Source organism: Scleropages formosus, chromosome 17 (genome assembly GCF_900964775.1).
Source record: "Scleropages formosus chromosome 17, fSclFor1.1, whole genome shotgun sequence".
Lineage (NCBI taxonomy): Eukaryota > Metazoa > Chordata > Actinopteri > Osteoglossiformes > Osteoglossidae > Scleropages > Scleropages formosus.
Window position 1 is genome coordinate 5,768,825 of NC_041822.1, and position 21,419 is coordinate 5,790,243.

At 48.2% G+C, this 21,419-nt stretch overlaps 1 protein-coding gene across 3 annotated transcripts in view; it reads right to left on the minus strand.

Moving 5' to 3' along the window:
• arb2a (ARB2 cotranscriptional regulator A) overlaps positions 1–21,419 on the minus strand; it is a 128,624-nt gene that overhangs the window by 65,023 nt on the left and 42,182 nt on the right. For all 3 annotated transcript variants that reach the window (XM_018759341.2, XM_018759340.2, XM_018759339.2), the window contains exons 7-8: positions 12,243–12,458; positions 1,072–1,191 (exon numbers count right to left, since the gene is read on the minus strand). In XM_018759341.2, the coding sequence (XP_018614857.1) occupies positions 1,072–1,191; positions 12,243–12,458 (336 nt within the window). The remainder of the gene's footprint in view (positions 1–1,071; positions 1,192–12,242; positions 12,459–21,419) is intronic.

A 21,419-nucleotide genomic window follows, 5' to 3' on the forward strand; every position in this document is an offset into this window, starting at 1 on the left:
CCACAAAAGCTAATATTATAATAAGTGCACACAGAAGTGTCAGTGAAACACTGGCAGCGGAGCCTATGCTGCCCGCTATGCAGTGCGTAACTGGTCGTAACGCAGCTGATTGGAGCCACTTGGAACTAACTGTGACTGACAGGTTTTGAGGCTTTCTGAATATATACATGCCACGGCACACTGTTCTGCCCTGACTTTTCACGATGAAAATTGCTCATCTGTGGTTCAGTATGACAGTACTGAAGTGTCACGTTATGGATATACAGTAACTTTCACACTGCTGTGATACAATCTAAAGGAGGCTACTATCAAGGTATGAAAATGGGCCTTGGAGTTCAGAGAAATTGTTCACATTTGCTTTATACACTTTTTTTTTCCTGTTTCTTTAAAACATTTTCCCAGAACCTACAATGGAGAAAGAGAACATGGAAAACTATTGGAGGGGGCAATGTTCTTGAGGAGTGGGTTCGGGGGAACAAAAAACAAAAACAAAAAAAAAAAAAGTTGTGGAATTACAGTGGGGCGAATGAACGATTCCCTTTATCTTTAGAAAAATAAAAAAAAAAATGCTTTAAATAATTTGGGGTTACAGAGAGTGTAAATGTGAATCACAGCAGATAAAAGCGGAGTCAGCAGGCCCCACATCAGCCGTGAACACTTTTAACGTTCAAAAGGTCTGCATCTTCGAGGGCGTCTATAACACAGATAGATCCCCAACATACACAGCATACAGCGAGTGTGAAACTTGAGATGAAATGGAGTGCGACATAATGCGGAATAGAGACAGCAACTTTCCCTCGGAGGGTAAGAGTGGCGTTTTGCCCTCTCCCTGGGCCTCCTGCTTTGCATGCTATGCAGCCAGGCTCACGAGAACATTATTTTTTCAGATCCAGAGGAAGTGTATTCTGCCGTAGGACAAGGATGAACTGGATTGTTTACAGAGGCAGTACTTTCTCAAAGAAACTAAACGTTATTTATTTTTAATCACTCAATGCCTTTCCCACAATGTGGAAAGTGTGCCGTTTGGAGAAGCCGACATGCTGGGGCGAAGGGGCTCCGCGGCGCACTCACCAGCTCCACGAACGACAGGCCGCCGTAGCTGTGCGCGACGATCAACACGTTCTTGGCCGCTGACTTCGACACGAATTTGTCCCACACGTATATCGTGTGCTCCTCTGGAGAGCTGTTCTCCTGAAACAGAAAAGAGGCGGAAAAAAACACCTTTGAAAGACGTCACTCGCGGAGTGCCAGCAAACTCACGCCAGTAAGATGGGAATTCCAGAGCGCTGCGCACATGGCCGACGCTAACAAAGTCTGTTTGTTATAAACACTCTTTATCTAATCAATGAGGTCTGGATATTGTAAACGCCCTAGATGTAAAACTCAATAATCCCGTGACGTAACATTTAAATCTTAATTTGTACCACGCTGCTGAATCAATAAAGCTTCCATGGCCTGTAAAAGTACAATGCTGAAACATATTGGTCACAACTGGAAACAGCTGAGAGGAGAGGAATGCGAGTATTTTAATTAATGCCACGCACACAACTACTCTGTGTGCTGTAAAAGAGGGCGGCAGCGGCGGCGGCGGCATTCATTACTGCCTCCACCACATTGATTCCTGTGTTTGATTTTTAAATAAATACCTCACGTCAGTGCAACGCGCTGCTTCTTGCCATTGGCCTGGTGATGTTTTCACTAGGCGCTCTTTCTATCCCCCGTGATCACTGACAATACGGAACAGGGTCTGGGTAACAGGTAACGCCAACTAGTCTCCGCACCTTTCTTATCATGCGAACTGCCTTCATGTAAACTTTTCAATAGTCTCAGTAATTGCATTCATTTGTGACTTTATCAGTGCATCTCAAACATGGCACAAAAAAAAACACATAAATAAATATATAAATAATGTTGAAAAAACATCCAAAGAGCTCTTAATAGCCACATATTTAATCAACGGTTAAGCTGTCATCACTAAAATTTAAAAAGTAAAAAAAAAAAAATACAACATAACCTGCATGGGAAGCAATACTGTGAAAACAGATATATCACAAAAGGATGTAAATATTTTGGGTGGTGGGGGGGTGGACAGACAGACAGACAGACAGACCGACCGACCGACCGACCGAGACAGACGGAGAAAATGTGTGACTTTCTGTTGATCACGTGAAGAGATGGATTTCCTCGTGCCACCCGGCCCAGTGGAAGCGCCCCATAAGTACACAAATCATGCAGTTTCACTGTGTGACTGTGGCATATCTGAAGCCGCATTTCGAAGAAAAATAACAAGGCTTCCTTTATATTTTTTCACAAAATGACTTGTTTTTCATTATTCTTTTCCACAATCGAAACCATATGTTAAAATGTAGATCGCTGCTAAAAAGTTACAAACACAGTTTGAAAAATACATGGAGAAGCACAGGGTCAATGGTTCACATAATAACTAGTCTTTGTAGGAAGAAACCAAATGTTTCAAAAACATTACGTTTCTGCCTCCATCTCCCCTTTACAATGAAGTGTATCTGAAACTGTATTAAGCAGCATTGCAAGAGCACATGCGTGCGCGCGCACACAACCACTATCTTCTTTTTCCCAGTCCTTAATAAAATGTTAACCACTGCCTTCAAACACAGATAAAATTGTAATAAGCTAAAAACTCGCCTCTACAAAAAAAAAAAAAGTTGAGACATTTTGTTGCATCATCTTGGATTATCACAAAAATCTCCAAAAGTGTTGTTTCCTTGGCTTCTCGAAAGTGCATACGTTGACAAACATGAACCCAAAACAAGAAAAATAAACAAACAACCAAACAAACAAATAAATAAATATAGAATTCGTCAGAGTGGTTGAAAGGGCTGGCTGTTGGAGTGTTTGTGGGAGGCTGTTATTGTTTGTTGAACGTAATGAACGGGAATGAAACGACGTTCGTGGAGCCGTGATGCAACGCGGTGCAAGCTGAGCCCTGCCCTGATCCTTCCGGCAGAGGAACACGAGGATCCAGTTGCCTTGAGGTCTGTTCCTCTCGCGTCCGTCCGCCCTCGCCTTCCTTTGCGAGGCCCTCGCTGACCCGCACCTCGCAGGTGCAAAGCGAGCGTCGAGCGCACCTGCGAAGTGTGCCAACTGACTCTAACCGTCACGCTCCTCCTGAATGCCGCGTGCTGCGTGTCGCAGACGACCTCTGACGACCAACTTCTTCTCATGCTTCCCTAGCACAAAATTAACAGACAAAAGCAAAGATGACAAAAGATGCAAAATGCGTACTTGTAGAGAAAGAAGAGCGTCAGGGTGCGATTCAATAAAATCTACTGTTGCGGCTTTCCCATCGAGATCAAATCGCAAAGCGTCGGACTCATCGCCGGTTTGCCGTCTTCATAACCGAGCCCATGCGCAACACAAAGTTTAATCAGATCATTCAGTTCCCCGCACAGAGACCCACGGCCCCGGCCCACCGTGGGCGCAGAGCGGAAAGGCTGACGGTGACCTCTCCTCACGTGGCACCGAAAACCCGCCGTTACACGTGCATTTCATAGGCGGCGTTCCCGCTCGGACATCAAAGGCACACTCGCCTTGCCTAAATATATAAACAAATATTACATCAGAAAGGGCGCTAATGCTGCCGCTTCTGCCACCACCGTCCCAGCGTATGTGCGGGGAGGCCACGGCGGGCCTTCTGTGCAGCGCGGCAAATGAAATCAGGAGCGGCCCCATTAGCCCGTAATTCGGCATGGCAGCAACGCGCGTCTCATGTCACGGCCCGCAGCGGAAGGCGGCCAGGTAGCGGCGCTTATCGACTCCGCGCAGATCCCAACACCTGGCCGCCGCTCGCCCCGCGCATGTGATTGACTACCTGCGCTGATAGCACGCCGGAATTATCTAAACAACATTTGCATATTGGTGTAATTATTTCCTCGGGTTAATGAGCTCCTGTGAAGCAGCTCGCCCTCCGAGACTGCTTCCAGTGACAGGTCCGCACATTTCCTGTACGCCTGCCAACTTTGACAGACTCCCCACTGCTAACCTGTTGCTGGTATCTTAAGAGACGACTGTCAGGTGCATTTTAGGGCCCCCAACATTGTCCTCCGACTTCGAGGCGCACGTCGCTTCGGAGAAAGTCATCTTGCTTTGAAGCCCGTCTCAACCAAGGCTTTGCACGTCAGCTGTGCCACTGCTTTGCTGGGAAGGGTGAAGCATTAGTACAAATGAATGGTTCCCAGCACACTAATATACCCGGGGTACACTGTGTACATACGGCGGCTGCTGTGTAATCATGTTCCGCTGCGTGGCCTTCCTTCTTTTCTCATTTTTTTTTGTGCCTCAACACACAGCCATGTGGGGCTTTTACGGAGCTGGCTGACTGCAAAATACATATTGCACACAATGTAATTCCCTGCTACATCCATTTCTACTGTGGTGGAAAAATAGAAATGGTAGGTGAGGCAGACAGCGGCGCGCTGAGCGTTTCTCTCACTCTCACTCCGGCTTGACAGCCGCGCTCTGCGCTCGTGTCACTTCTCCATGAGAGCACCGTCACATACAAATTCACAGGTCTGAAACACGGCGTCCGCTGTGTATTTAATGTCATTCAAACCCATTCCATTTCATGCCCGCCTTAAAAATAGACAGCCTACCAGGATCCCATGTGAATTACCAGAAGCACATATCTGTATCTATAAGGAAACGACTACATGTGGAATAAATACGGTGCGCGCAAAATGAGCAGCGTCCGTCCGTTAAATACTGTTGACGGAACAAAGCGTATACACGGTGAACAATTAGAAGTGGACGCGGGATATAAATCAACGGTATCGAGATAAATATCAACCCGGTGAAGCGCTACATCATGACGGCGTTTCCTAATAGCTTCGAACGTATCTCGCCGAGCAACCATTTATCTGGGAAGCTGGAGAGAAGGGCCATGGAGTCTTAAAAATGTCCCTTCCCCGTCTGCACAAACACACGCGTGCCGGCAGTCTCAGTCCTGCAGAAACACGTTTTAATTTCCAGTTCCTACGCTCTGTTTACACGGCCTAATGAGAACCAGGGAGAAGAGAGCACCCTGAAACAGTAAGAAAAACAAGAGTGAAGCCAAGAACAATGCCGAAGCCCAGCACACAGGAAACAATTAATCTAACAGGCTTCAATCCATGACAAACAAGCTCTAAGTACTTTGTTTTTCAAACTTTCTCCTCCAGCAACTACCAAGAGCGGAGGGTAGGCCTGGTGCGCAGAGCGGGGGAGTGGGCGACGGCGACACTCCCGGAGCCTTGGGTCACGCTCTCGGGCGAGGCCGGGCTGACGTAACGCCGCGGCAAGGTGATCAGACAGCATCTGCACCAAGTTGCGCGGCGGCAAACGTTACTCCATTTTAATCTCGGCTCCAGCGCAGACGACAGCGGCTCAGGCAGATGGCAAGAAGCAGCCAGAACGCTCTCGCTTCCTTGGAGAGGAGTCCGCCCAGATCTGGTGGAGGAAAGCCAGGCTGCCATCACCCGGAGTAACAAATTATGAAACACACGGATCAAAGGTTGCGGGATGGATGCGGTTTGGTCACGGCTCACGATTTACACCCCGCAAACGTAAAGCACGTGCATCTGCTCCACGTGTCTCCGCTGTGCGGCTCGCATCGCAGAGCTGATGAAACAGAATTCAATTAAAACATTATATTTGTATACTGCTCTATCAAAATTTATGCTGGCTGCCGTTAATTCCGACTTGACTTGGGAGGTGATTAAAACTGGCAACCGAAACAGATCTGCCACGAGTTCAAATGCTGGGTGAAAAGAAGTGCGCCAGTGCGCTCACGAACCCGAATGCTACTCATTTCAATATCGATCAGTTCCCTTTCAGCTGCTGACATTGTTTTCCCTCTGGTTAATTATTAAATATGAAACAAGCGCGCCACATAATTGCATGTTTCTTATTAACACCTCAAACATTACTGAGTAGACCTTGGCGTGGGATGTTTGCATAAATTCAAACAGAAATCCATTTCCTTCTTCCCTTTTTAACTTACTAACAAGAGAGCGCTTATGACACAAGGTTTAAGGGGAAGCTTCTTGCATGAAAAATGTCTGAGAAGAAACAAAACTAAAATGGGCACCTTTTCAACATATGGCAGAAAGTGGTTGGATTAGGAAACGGTCCCCCGTTCGTACGGAAACATGTTAGCGGCAGTTACTTTCCGATAGTGTCTCGACGAAAAGTCCGCCAGACAAAAGAGGCGAAAGCCCGAAACGTGAGAAATGCTAAAACGGGAATTTGTTCAACACGCAGCGCTAAGTGTCGGAGATGACAGGGCACCTGTTGACATCTGTTACGTTCCCTGGGATGACACTCTACTGCTGTCTCCAGTGTATGATCTGTAGCAGGGGAAGGCGCTAATGACATGAAGCCTGTACATCAAATATGCAGCATGCTGCTGTGGGTGATTAAATCACCAGGGCGTCTCATTCCCATCGACTTGGGCTGCGTATCTGAATGCTCGCGCAGATCCCGCTCAACTTGCCGCCGAGCCGCCAGTTGCACAGCCACGCAGAGGCCCGGCATCGTAAGTGAGAGCACCGACGAAACGAGTCAAACCGCGGCCGGGGTGCACGCACGAACACTCGGCGCCGAAGCAAGACGACATACAACCCGACGGAGAACGAACGGGCGCGAGCGAACGTCCCCGGTACCCTGAGCTATTGACTCGTAGGCCATTCTTGCACAGCAACGTAGAGGAACAACCACGGGGCAGGGGATATTTTCGTGCGGCCAACGAGTCACAAAGAATATGTGACGGGAGGTTACACAACAGCGAAAGAGAGGGCAGCCCAACTCCTAATATACTACAAAGATGATCATGTGCAGACTGTATAAGAGGCTGACCTTGCAGGCGCCAGGCTAATCTGGCAATACGGTGGAGTGCATTGTTTCAAATCAATAACTAATTAACAAAGTACAAAGGAAGTTACTTTTTTGAGATTCCTTGTTAAAAATGCCTCCTGGCTGCACATGAGCAGAAAGGTCATCTGTGTGACATCTCCACCAGTCTGTCACTCTGAGTATGAGACAGAACTACTGGTTGCAATTAACTGACATGAACACAAAAGGTAAATGAACAAAGTACAGCGGTGCCCAGCAGGGAGGCACGCTGGCCGTAGCGAGCGGTCGTACATCGGCACGGCCGTCGGTTGCTGGGATATGAGCATCCTTCCAGGGCCCGTGACCGAATGGACCGAGTTTTTTGCTTGACCTGATGAGAAAATTGGGAGCAATGCTCTCACTGCAACTACAGAGCCCTGGCAGGCAAGCGGGGAGATATGCCAGCACAGCGGATGCTCAGCAGCATCAGAGAGAGCCCAGAGTGCAAGCCAGGCAAGGGGGCAGCAACCACACAAACACAAACTGACCTGAACTTTACACACACCGCAGACTAAAGAGCCGCATGCACGACCCGTACGACTCCTGACCAGCTCCCTTTGCCGAAAGCAAAGCCGACGCACTCGGGCAAGCGTGTGACCTCGCCTCTTTACCTGTACACGGGCTCTGTCTGCCCAGGGTCACGTCAAAGGCTGAAAAGGTCAAAGTGCAATCCATCCTCCGTGCATAATTGACAGAGCCCGGCGATATCCGCGAAGGAACCGACTTGGCACGGTAGTATACTTCACCGCAAACTTGGCGGAATACATATGGGCTTTCTGTGACACCCCTGACCGGAAGCAACATTAGTCTAAGGATGTGCAGGGAGCCGCAGAAACGATGTACGAGACAGGCATTGGGAAAAAATACAGCTCAGGAACACGGGCTGGACAAGAATCCTCCTTCCCTGAAGGAATAGAGAAGGTAAAACAAGATATAAATAATACATTGCATTCCTTCAGAATGCAGTCCATAAGGTGCACACTATATTCAAACCACCATTATACACAAAATGTGTCACCTTGAGCCAAGATGTCCATCAACGACACTGAGTCGCATTAATTTAATTCAGGGAATTCAACAATGTTTCTAATTATCGCATATTTACTCAACTGCAGCATAATGAACCGTTCAAGAAAAGAGGCTTAATATGGGAGCCAAACAAGTTAATTTCGAAACCATGAGTAGAATTAAGGCATATAGCTTCACTTCTGGCAGACATTTCTCTTTTGAGAGTGTAGTAAGACACGGTAAAAATCAATAGTTGGGTAGGAGCGACTTTCAGAGTTTCCTATTATTGCAGCTACACAGATTTGTGTAGTTGTTTCCAGACCCAAGCATCCCACAAAGGGGAAAAAATCCTGTAGAAGACTGATTATTGTACTTATTTTCCATTTATTTTGTCAACTTTTACAAATGGTGCATAAAGGAGCACTTTAAAAATTTAGTAAAATGAAAAATTAGGCAAATTCCGGTCACGGTAATTAATATCTGACCTTTGAAGTCGCTCCTACGACACAAAAATGAATTAAAAAAAAAAAAAAGCGGAGGAAGACAACGGTGTGGACAATCTGCTTCTGCAGGCACAGAGAGACGGCTTCTGTCTGAACATGCAAAAAAAACGCAACAATAAGCGACACACAACAGGGAAAAAAGCAAAGTATTGTAGTCATTTACAAAAATGAGGAGTTGTGAAAGAATGCCCTGGCTCTCTGTTTATTGTGCCTTGCTCTTTTTCCAGATAATCCGCCCCAGTCATCCTCAAGTGAAGTCTTTGGGGGCTTCTTAAGCCATGAATGTGTTTTTTGTTCGCGCTATTCCTCCGCTTGGCTGACGGAAAATAGGTAACTGGATTAGCACTAAAATTCAGAGTAAAGTGAACTCCCAAACTTCTGTATAGCAAGTGCTCTGAAACGCAGCATCACTAAACATGGGGCTCTGGACTGTGATCTTGGAGAGGCCAGAGATTAACCAGGGCCTGGGAGGTGAGACACTCTGAACCTAGGGCTAAAAAGTAAGATTCGCAAAAGCAGTTAAGGGCTTATTAATGTGTGTAAGGAAGCGTATTAATCAACTCAACTCTATGTAGGGGCTGTGCGCTGGGCCTACTCTCTCGGGTGCGCAGGTGGTCTGGTTCTGCTCTCGGTGCGCGCTTGGCCACGCAGGGGGCGGTACAGAGAACACAATGCCACTAGAATAGATGAAAAACTCCCCGTAAAAAGACTTGATTTGATCACACCCCCCATACCCCCCCCCAAAAAAAAAAGAAAAAAGAGAGGAAAAAAAAAAGAGAAAAGAGAATCCCATCCCCACCCCCACCACTGCCAATATCTAAATGAAGCTGTGCCTCTGGGGGTTGGCAAATGAGGAATAGGACAAAATTTGGGGACTATTATCCAGATTTACTTAGCGTGGGGAAGTGAATTAGAGGGCTCAACGTTTACTTGGTCACGGCTCGCTGGCGTGTTCTTCCTGTGAGCGGTACGAGTGCAGGCTTGAGCCCGTCTTACCGACAGCCAGCGACTTCCCCAAGTGCCGCTGATGGCCGCCTTTAACGACCACTGCGGGGCACAGGGGACTCCCCGTGCGACAGCGACGGCTGGGGGGATGGGATGGGATGGGACCTCCTGCAGACGCATCACCGAGTGTCACTCAAGAGATGAGAGAGGGTGGAGAGACAAAAACAGCTCTCCCCCCTGCGAGGGGTCAGGGGACTTGCGGGTCAAAGGTGGGCGAATCCTGACAGCGCCTGCCGCACATCCACGCCCGGGCCTCTCCCGGGCAACGGTGCCCCCCCAGCGTCACCCACTTTGCTGACTGACGGCAGAGAGCAACTCCTTCGCTGGTTTCTTGCTAATCTGTTGACATTTGCCGCCTGCGTTTTCTGTCTTCTCTGTGTAGTTTAGCTGGACAGATGGCTTCAGAAACAAGGATTCTGTCTTATTACCGCAAGCATTAAGGAACGGAGTTCCCCGGCAGGTCTACTTGAAGCCATATTCACTGGGATAGCACACAGGCTCCGGGCCCAGGGATCCCTGGGTCCACGCTCGCACAGACACAGCGATAAAGCACAGAACCAGCCTTCGCAACCCAGGACCAATGCACTAAGTGCCCCACACCTAGAGGAGGCACGGGGGGGGGGGGGGGGGGGGAGCTAAACTCCTCAAGTACAATTTAAAGGCACATAAAACTCAGTATACACATTCCTGTTATAATTGTGCTGGATTAAAATCCAGGCAGCCCAGCCAGCTTTATGGGGCCAGCAGCTGGTGTCATGGTAAGCACCACTGCTGTGCACCTGAAGGTTCCAGGTACCCTTGAGCAAGGTACATACCCTGAATCGATACAGTAGAAATGATAAAGCTGTATAAATTGTTAAAATATGTATGCGTGTCAGTGTATAAGCCCCCACACAAACCCTCTTGCTTTGGAGAAACGCAATGAATACTGTACATAATAATAATAATAATAATGGGGGGGCACAGTGGTGCAGCGGGTTTGGCTGGGTCCTACTCTCTGGCGGGTCTGGGGTTCGAGTCCTGCTTGGGGTGCCTTCCGGCGGACTGGCGTGCCGTCCCGGGTGTCCCCCCTCCACCCTTGCGCACTGTGTTGCCGAATTAGGCTCCAGCTTGCCGCGACCCCTCTCGGGACAAGCAGTTTCAGACAGTGTGTGATAAAAATAATAATAATAACGCAAGACAAATGGCAAGAAGCCAAAAACTGGTCTAGACAAACAAATCAGTAATAAAAGGTGTAAGGTACAGAGACGAAAGCGGGGAGAAAATTAAATGCGTCAGATGTACCAGTTGGAAAGGAGTCTTGAAATTGTGCTCTAAAAACAGGGGAGTTCTTTTCTCCCTTTTGCTGAGAAGTAATACAAATAAACAAAGTCGCAGGAAGGGGGTGATTACTCACAGCATCACCTCCGAATTGTGTTGCCTCCAACAAGGCCTCCAACGAAGACACGATGTTGGCGGCCTGCTCCGAGTCTCTCCTCGAGGGCGCGAAGAAGACGAAGCGGAGTGCCACGGCCACCCCGCCAGCGCGCCGGCTGCCAGCCGCGGCAAACTCACCGCGTCGTGCCCGGCGCAAGCACGGCCTAATGTCAAAGTGTGCATAATAGTGTGCAGCCCCCTGCAGAATTGGAAAACCTTGGGTAGGACTGCTCTAACGATCTCACGCTGCTCGCATTACAAAGTGCAAAGGTTCGAGGGAGAAAGCGAAAGAGGAATAGTGAGGGGCTGTGGCCTCCTCATTACAAGGAATCCTGAGCCATTCAAGCTGAAATATTTATTAAGATATTAATATCAGCAGTCCCCCTTCATCTTCTCTGTGATGGTATGTCCACAACTCTGCCTTCCCCTGCTATGGAGAGCACACACCAGCAGCCAGGCCAGACATCACCGTTTACATATGTGACTCGGACACCTGAAGATGCAGACCCTGCGCAGACGCATAACCCATACGCACTAAATACATACAGACAGGCAAATGAGATGACTAAATGCACGATAACATTTAAATGCCATCTATGTTCCCTGCACTGCGAGGTACACTTGTGCCAGGATGAAACGGTAGTCAGAAGTGTGTCAGTGTGTCAAGCTGTACAAGTGTCAAACACTATCACTCTGTGGGGTCGTCTTCCCCTCCGGCTCGATGCCTCTTTACTGAAGCTGGGGAAGAACTTCCTGAGCTACTTGTGCCTTAAAGCCACGATGGCGCAGAGCTGCTGCCTCTGAGGCAGTTGCTGCAATTTATGGTATTAAAGATGGAGACCAAGAGGGTGTCAGCACTGATTTACAGGCAGGAAGGAGCGAATGCTAAGCTCTGCCTGTCTGGACTATGAAGGGAGAAGACAAATTTTTTCTTTTTTTTTTTTTTTTTTTTACAAGAAGCGGTGATGGAAGGTGTAAATGTCGGGTTGGCGTGCTGCATTGTGCCGTGCGTAAAGGAACAGTCTAACATGATAGCGGAGAGGAAGCACTGACACCTCACATGCGACAAATGAGTCAGACACAGCTCAAGTAAAAAAAAAACAAAAAAACAAAAAAAATATTATGATGTGACATTTTTACTCAATCTGCTGGGTTGGTCCCACTCAAGTACTAAAATGGACTAAGTTTGCAGCTTGCAAGTCTCCCAAAGTTATATTTGTGCTGATGGCAAAGGCTCCCTTCACGTGGCTTCCGAGTGCTGTGATCCTTCATGGAGAAACACCTGCAGGTACGTGGCTGGGCTTTCTGCACGACAGCAGGAATCAGCGTACCCACAGCAACCCGCGGCGGAAGCAGATAAGTACACCGTGGACCACGCCGCACCGCACCACACCGCACGCTCCTTACCCGAATAGGGATCTGCTCAACCTCCCTCTCCTTCTGCGGGTTCCTGTACTTCTCGTAAAAGTCCCGCTTTTTCCGCATCTCCTTGTCGTCCTTGCGCTCGCGCTTCTCGGCCGGTTCGTCGGAGCCATCGGGCGAAGGCTCGGGGCTGGACTTCGCCGGTTTCTCCACCTCCAAGTAGTTCTCGTTGGGGTTCATGACGATGACGCCGTAACCCTCCTGGATGACACAGACAAGGGAATCAATGGCGAAGGGTTACGAAAAGAGCAAAGTTTAAAAAAAAAAAAAAAAAAACACTGAGCTCAGCCACAACTCAGACAGGACCTGCGAAGTGGCCTGGAGAACCTGAGCAGCCATAGAGCCAACATCGGAGGGAAGCTTCATAAAAACCAGTTTTGGGCCGAAGTATTAGGAAAGGGATTAGCAGACAGCGACAAGCACTACACAGCGTGCGCTGCAGCTAGTGTTTTCAAAGGGCACGTGTCAGTCACAATCAAACTCAATCGATTGCAGCATCAGTCAGCCTTCACACCCCAGAGCCGGGGGCTGCATCGCTGCCCCCCGGCCGCTCGAACCGCGGTAAGGCTTCAATAGCAAACCCGGTGTGCCTTTCCTCCAGGAGGAACACAACTACATTCATAAAAACAAACCTCATGACTCATTACCAATATTGTAAAAGAAATAAAGTTCTAGATATCCTGCACACACGAAAGTTCAAACCATAATGACACTGAAGCTATTTACAATGTTGATCAAGTCAAAGACACACCCAGGACGGGACGGCGGTCCGTCACAAGGCACCCAAAGTGGGACATGAACCCCGGACCCAGCAGAGAGGAGGACCTGGCCAAACCCGCTGCGCCACCGCAACCCCATTTCAAAGATATTACAAATCATGAAATAAAAAAACACCGATAACTGAAGTAACGAACAAACGAAAAAATGATTGCACAAAGCAAAATTCAGTCATGGAGTGCAGTAACATTTCGGCAATCTGTAAAGACAATGACAAGCACTTGCACAGATACACTTTGGACACATATTCCAATGAGAACACATTGCATGTCATTTGCAGCATGAGAAAGACGGCTTCAAAGAGCAGCGCGCAGGGTAAAGAGACGGCGCGAGTGGAGTCCGTCCCGAGTTTGCCACCTGCCGCCCGGCATGAGCAGAAGGCTACACCTCTCCTTTCTAACAAGTGTGACATCAGCAGTCCCTCCTTTGCCCAGACAATCCGAGCGAGGTGATAAAATCTGCTCTTCACGATGTGGCTTTAGCACAGAATTTGTGTTGACAACAGCAAAATGACACATTCACACTTCTGGGGCCTTTAAAATGATACGTTTCTCACTCCTCTCGGTAAAGGCGTGGGCAAACTCCAATTTCACTACGTTCACCGTATAATCGTCAGACCTGAACAAATGAAACGCCATTAAGGCTGCTCAGGACACAATTACTTGTAAAAATAATTTCCCCTTGGTTACAGTGAATCCATTAACAAGAATAACACAGTTATAACTGCAAAAAAAAACACCGTACGAATTGAATTTTACTACACCGTGGGGTAACACGGACTCGAAGCTACTGCACATATTCAAACGCTTCTGTAAGGGGGTGTTTATCAGCGATGACGCGCCGACAGAGATGCAACGAGGGCAAAGACAGGGAGGAGAAGGCAAAGCGATGCTCTGAAGCCCATTGGCTGCTGGATACAGGCCGCATCCCGCTCCCGCTTCGTGCCACTGCCCACTGGTGGCAGCATGGCGAACGGCTGGCAGGCCAGCCAGGCTCCACATCCCCCCCCTCCCGCTCCCACCTTTAATGAGGTAACCTCCGCTGTCTATGTGTCCGAATGAAGCGGATGGGTGCAGCGCAGGGTCTTGTTTCTTCATTACAGCTTGCCACGGCTAGTATCCCAGTCCCCATCATTTACCGCAACGGTGCGAGGTCCCCGGGACGGCAGATGGGCGCGCGCCCGCCCCCCTTATTTATCCTCGCGCAAAGCGGGGGAGCAAAAGGGCCAGTACCTCGTCTTGTTTCATCTCGGCATCTACGCCTAAAGACACGAGTTGCCCTGCGGTCCGTGACCAAGTTGCGCATTTCAACGATACTTGTCAATTTTCTAACCGGTAATGGAAAATGCCGAGCTCTACGTGCACATAAAGAGACGCGGGCTTTCTTTTCATTTTAACGTGTGTACAATTTTGTTAGATTACGGTGTAATTAAAGTGAGCATTTCAGGCTCACGAACTGGCAATTGCGCTTTCCGTTACCTGGATTTTTTTATAAATGGAATCATCAAATGGCTAGATAGTATACAGAAATTACTCAGTTTTCTAATAATAATAATAATAATAATGCAATGAGTATCAACGGCTCACATAGAGACTGATTAAAGCACTGATGTACAGTGCCAACGCTGACAACTCAGCGTTGACTATGGCGTGTGGGGAAAAGAGCAGCGTGCGCAGTGTGCGCTGTCTCCTTCCACGGCAGAGCAGGTTTGCCGCTCTCCCACGTTCCTCGCACCCTTGTGGAGCGCAGACCCCCTGCGCTATATGCCATGACGATCAGGACGAGAGGGAGGGGGAGATCGGTGGACAGTGTGAATCTAGATCTGGATCTGGCCACGCTGCCCAAGAATCTCTCGACCCCAGAGCTCGCGTGAGCGAAACAGGCTGCCCCCACCGGGCGCTCTACCGACGACATCGTCTGGACGACGGTCCTCGCATTGCGGCCAACGCTTTCATCGAGGAAAACCGGTGTGACATTAACATTTCACGCGAACCATTTCACTTTGTTCCGTTTAATTTTTAACTAGTAACACTAAGCAAATTTGTTTAAATAACATATTAACCCTGCGTCTATAAAAGCACCAGACTACAGTTACAGTTTAACTTTGGAAATGTTGACAAATGTAGCAGTGAAAGGTGAAAAATTACATTAAATTGTAAGGGAAAAAACATCCTAAATATCTTCAAAATTTCTCATGGGATCCATAAAATACACAATAACCTTTTCAATCTTAGCCAAAGGAGGGGGAAAAAGGGGAAGGAAAAAAACTAAAAATTGTGCATGAGTAAATCGTTTATACATATATTTTTTATAAATGAGTTTTAAGAAAATAAGTGCAGCTGACAAAAGTGTGTTTAAGAAGCCTCGTGGACGTACTTAGAGCTAATCCACTTATATGGCTTTATTTTCCTTTGATGTGAACAATTTCATATTGCACCCTCAACTTCAGGGTGAGTGAAAAGACGACACTTGACAGGTAGATACTGAAGCAGAGAGCAAAATAGGGGTATCTGAGAAAGATTGCTGGTGTGTGTGTGTGTGTGTGTGTGTGTGTGTGAGAGAGAGAGAGAGAGAGAGAGAGAGATTCAGGCCCTCCATTTTACGTTTGCAGAAGTGCGGTATCCTGTCCTGGGGGCCCCTGTCACAGATTGGCAGCTGGAACGTTGCAGGCAGAGGGCAGGGGTACAATTTCCCATCAGCACATGAGAGGACGGGGAGGACGGGGGACAGAGACGCAGCCGCTCCAGGCAAACGGGGAGTTTGGAGATCTGATTACGGTAACGTGATCGACAGTCCCCGCGATGTTTACCTGTCCCTGTTTGTGGCCAAAACCGAACACCATCTATCAAACGCTGCAGAAGCGCACCTATAAATGGTTATTTAAACGAAGAAAGCCAAAGTGTTCAATACACCCTGGGAAATTAGGACTGTGCTAAGGTACACGCACGCAAAAATATATATACCGTGGCCTACGCACATACGAAGGATGGGATGCGGCCCATACCCTCATTTCGGCATGCTCATCGGCGTCGGCCCAAAAGCGGGTGCGTAACGACCGAAGCGCCCAGCCGGCCCGATCCCAACGCACACGCAGCTGAGCTGAGCTCTCGAGGCCACCCTGCTCTGCGTGACCTTGTCTGTCACTGACTCTACGTGGGGTTCTTTAGCATGCAAGGACCCATTATCCCCTCTCTCAGATACCACACAGCTCGGCCTCTCTGACGGATTAAGCGGCGGCGGTGCACCCTCCCCCCCTCCGCTGCCCGCCACCCTCGCACTTGCCTTTCACATGAATATGACCAGCTGGGAGCGTGTTGTGACGAGGGGCTCGCAGCTCCACTTAACCGCTGTCCCAGATCGAGAGAAACACCGCGATGCAGAGTGCGATACACAGTGTGTCACTGAGCTCTGCCACTGATACGCTGGAGGAAAAACCTTCCTGGATTAGGCTACAAAGCCCCCCCCCCCCCCCCCCCCAAAGTACCACTCGCACCTTGGTGTAAACGGGCATCTTAAAAGTTCACCGCGTGGCTGAAACGATCAACGCCATCGCCGTCCTTTTATGAGGCGAAAGGGAAAACCTGTCAACGGCAGAATCACGTCTAACTAATCGTTCTTTACTCTAATAAACGCTCACTGCTCCCATTTCATCCTGTGCTCATCTGCAGAAAACACATAAATGCTCCAATAATCATTGCTTTCTTTGCAAATGGTACCCATGCAGTAAAACAAGCTTCAGTTCTCATATTCACTCATTTGAAAGTTATTGATTGCAAGGCTGAAAGTAAATTTTGTAAATAAGAACTGTGGAAGAGATAAAATACTTGGCAAAACCCTGGTTTATACTGATGCTTTTAAAAATAAATAAATAAAGAAAAGAAAAGAAAATAAAAAATACTCCAGTGGTCAGTACTAGGTAAAATTTAAATTTGGGCACTGAAATATCTACTGAGAAAAGTATTAAAATCAAAGACACTTCCTTTTTTAAAAAAAAAAAAAAAAAACACAATGCCCAGTTAAATGAACTATAAAATTACAGTTACAACTAACAATATTGCAACTTATGATTACTCCTACTATAAAACTGCTAATGCTACAAGTTATTATACAAATATAACAAATTGCCATGTTTCTCTAATTAGTATTTCTCCTTAAATAAAGAAGTAATTTATTTTATTTCGCTAAATAATTATCCTAAATAAAAAATTTTAAAAAAAGAGTTCAAACAACATTTAACCTTGACCCAGAAAATAAGAATCAATGTTTGTATTGTTTACGCCATGAATTATTTTCACAATATTAAATGAGTTCAAAGTAAAGTCTCACAGGGGAAGCCTGAAAACTCTTCGAACTCCATATCCCTGGTGCTTTCTCTTTTTATACGCCTCTTCTTTATTTCTCTTGCCCGCTTTTGTGACTGTTTATTTTAGGAACCTTGAGTCAGACGTCAGCGATGAGCAATGCGCCGAGCGCGGCCTGCAAGGCTGCACTGTGCTGCGCTGCTCCGCTCTGCGCTGCCGTTGGTAAAGTTTTCAAACGCCGCGCACCCGTGCGTGGGGAACAAAGCGCCACGGAGCACGACACACAGCACCGCAGGCCCCAAAAGGCCTCTCCTTCCCTGGCGTTCCGCAGCGTGCCGAGAATCGGGACACCCGTGACGCTCGGCCTGGCCGCGGTCGGACTGCTCTGCGCGTCGGCGAGGGGCCGGGATGAGAGCCGCCTGTTCCGCACCGAGGCCGGTCCCGGGGCGGCATGGGGCTCTGCGGAGTTCGTGCCCCAGGTCGTCGGGCCGCGTCAATAGCGCGTCCCCGACTCGGCAGAGCCGCACGCGCGCCCGTCGCCACGGTGCAAGTGGTGATAAATGCAATATTAGCCCTGTCCCTAAATACAGCCAGGATATATTGCCTTCACCAGCGCCTCTTAGGAACATAAACTACAATGCCGCAATACATCATTCCAGTACCTAGGGAGAACAGTGATATCAATTTTGTTCTGCAGCCTTTTATGAGCTCTCTTAATGCATTATTGTTATATGATTTGAATAAACAGGTTAACAAGGAGGGTGATCAGTGGTGGCACACGGGCGCCAACAACACACACACACACACACACACACACACACACACACACACACACGCAATGCGCTGGCCTTCCTGACACGCTTATGGAGCGGAGCGGAGTGTGTGCGACGGGAAAGTCCGAACTGCAGAAGAGCAGGCGGCTCCGTGCTCCGTCTATCCTCTCCACGGCAAACGGCAGGCGGCCTCCACCTGAACACCAGACAAGTGAAATTTGTCAAAGCTATTGATTGTGTAAGTAAATGTTACAGAAATCATTTGTCAACTCTTGCGGGAGGACAACATGTCAATGTGTTACTGAGACATCACTGTAAACACAGAAAGACCAGCATATACTAAACGCCACCGTTTTCCGTTCAAGCAGGAGAAATTCAGCGTTTATATACATACAGTGCAAAAAGGATTAGAAAGAACAATACAGGAATAAACACGCATTATTTAATTTATATTTACTTACAGTTTTAAGTGAAGGTACTTGTTAACAGTAATTACATTTGAATTAAAACTAGTCTTATTTTCAGTTCAATGCAACAACAATTTCTATTATTATTATTATTATTACGATGAGTCTAATTGCTCTCTGATTATTTCTCATATTATTATTAAGGGAACCCAGATTTGTAGTAATATCACTGCACTTCTTATAACCTAACAATCACGAGGAGGGATGCTCAAATCAGCTGCTATGAATTTGTTTTCAACAAGCCCCACAACAGAAAGCACTTTACACACGTCGCCGCCGTTTCCACTTCTCACTTGAGCCCTACACGGCGAACCTGGCTGTCAGCGAGCATCGCTCCAGCTCTGCATCTCCTGAAGTACCGACACGGTTCCGACAACTGGCAAAATGCAAGCAGGGCGCTCAAACGGAGGAGAGGAGCTCGGCTCGCCTGGCCTGGCCTCGGCTCCGCTCGGCTCCTGACGTCCCTGAACCGATTCGCACGCTTTAGCGGGTCTTGCGCACGCAAAGGATTTCTCTTGGTATCACACACAGTAGTGAGGAGAATACAGTGGGAACAATGAGAGCATAAGACAAAAGAATGTGGAGCTAAAGCAAAAAAAAAAAAATAAATAAAAAAATCTATTGTTATGCCTTAAGCACTTTGATTTATATTTCTATATTGTTTCCCCTCAGCAAACGCATACATTTTTAATGAGGGAGATGGGGGATATATATCATAGAATGATAGGTGCTCCCCGATATTCTTGTCCAACTATTTAAAATATAAATCAAACCGCGGTAAGCAGAAGACAGGGGGAAGAGGGCCGGTCTGCCGAGGAGCCGCATGCAAATTGGCATTCGCCCCGACATATTTCTGTGTTTGACACTGGGAAGGCTTGCGACGGGATTGCGGTGCCCAAAGCTGTGGGATTTGGGCAGAGCAGGGGGACCGCCCTCTTCAGCGAGCTTCAAAACGAGCGCACGACACTCGTGCGGGCTACGCGAGCCAAAGCATATGGTTCTCGGATGAAACTGCTCTGCTCGTCTGAGGCCCCCGCCCCTGCCAAGGGGTTAACAGCCCCCGCTAGGAGGCCGGGCTTTGCCTGAGGAGGCCTTCCCGTTGCATGATGGGAAGAGGCTGCGGCGGAGCGGCGATGAGTAGGAAATCCAGGGACAACAGACACGCGCAAATACAAACGCTCGTACGTCTGTTCCCACCCAGGCCACGGAGAACAACCACGCACGGTCCTGTCGAAAATGGACGCAGCTGACCTTCGGCACGTCTTTGGCGGAACCCGGAGGGAGGAGCAGGGAGGTAACAGAAACGTCCTGCAAACGCTCCGATACTCGGGGCCATCGTGAGCGCGGGGCTCAAGGGCAAGGGGCTGCTCGACGCTACACGTCACGCGCGTGCACGGCCACAGCGGACGAGAGCGAGTCACGAGTCGCCCGTCAACCGGTTCGCAACTGCCAGCACCGACACCATCGACGTAACGTTAAGTGACCGATCACACGAAACATGATTTAACTACCGAATCCACGGTTTACATTGCGTGCGTGCGTGCGTCTCTCTGCATTTCCAGTTCCTGCGATCGGACTGAGAGGCCAAACCTAATTAATCCGGACATGCAGGAAGCGATGAGAGAGTAAACAAAGCCTTGTCACCGAGAGGCAAAATGCAATATTGCTTCCGCTCTTTGCCCAGCCAGGCACTCGTGTGTGTGCAGGGCTCAGGCTTCGGGTATCCATCTTGCTGGACTTCACGACCTTTGGTGAACTTGAAGGTTAGAGGTTAAAGTGAAATCCATTGACCCCTCTCCTGTCATTGTGGCCCGAGAGCCAGCAAAGATGCGGAGACGCAGTACTGCTTTTATCTGCTGATATTCTGCCACCTACTTGCTGCCGCTCTTCTCCGTTTCAAGTCACATGTGAGGAGCACAATAAGGCAGGGAGCGGCACTTGAGGAAAGAGAGAGGGCGGACGAGAGGCGAGCGCTTGCGGAGGCTCGGTTCTCCCCGTCCTCCCGATAATTGCATCGGCTACCTGCCATGTAAATAGTCATCCTGCCTTATGCTTAGGGTTACAGCGCCATGGGTGCACAAGTCAGCTGAGGTCACAGCAGCCAATCACAGGGCCCAATTGAAGTGTTAAAGTAAATATAGCTGCCGCTCAGCTTGAGAAATACCCCCTCCATTATTTTAGCAATTTTCTCAAGACGTGACTGGAGAATGAAGAGCCCTGAACTGTTGGGACGTGCCACGGTGCACCTGCACACATGTGAATCTAGCTCCGCGTGCACGTGCGTGTACGAGACAGGAGCTTTGTAAAGTCATCAAACTAATATAAAGGGAAAACAAAGTTCTGAAGGGAGGTTTTCATGTAACAGCAACACATGTCCCTTGTGTAAATCTACATAAACCCCACAACTAAAAAGTAAGAAAAAAGTAAGCAAAGGAAACTATGTAACTTAGTGGTTTTTAAAATAAAAGAAAAAAAGTTCACCACCCCTAAGGGGGAAAAAAAAAAATGTTTCGAGACCACCTGTTGTCTATTATTTTTACATAGTGCTTACTCATAAATCATAACACTGGGTAATTAATCAAGCTGTCAGAACGAGGAGAGAAGGTCAGGCAGCGGAGTCACAGGTCGCTGAAGGGTGGATGGAGGTCAGGGTCACGCTGCACTCCTCATTATCAAGTTGGGATGAGAGAGGGCTCGAGCAAACAAAGGCCTAAGCAGATGGAGAAGGACGGATGGAGAAAAAAGGGGACGAGAGAAAAAAAAATGACAAAGAAAAGTGAAAGAAGCTGTCAGCTGCCTGCAAATGAAGATAGGGAACTGATTTGGCGAGAGGGGGCTGAAGAA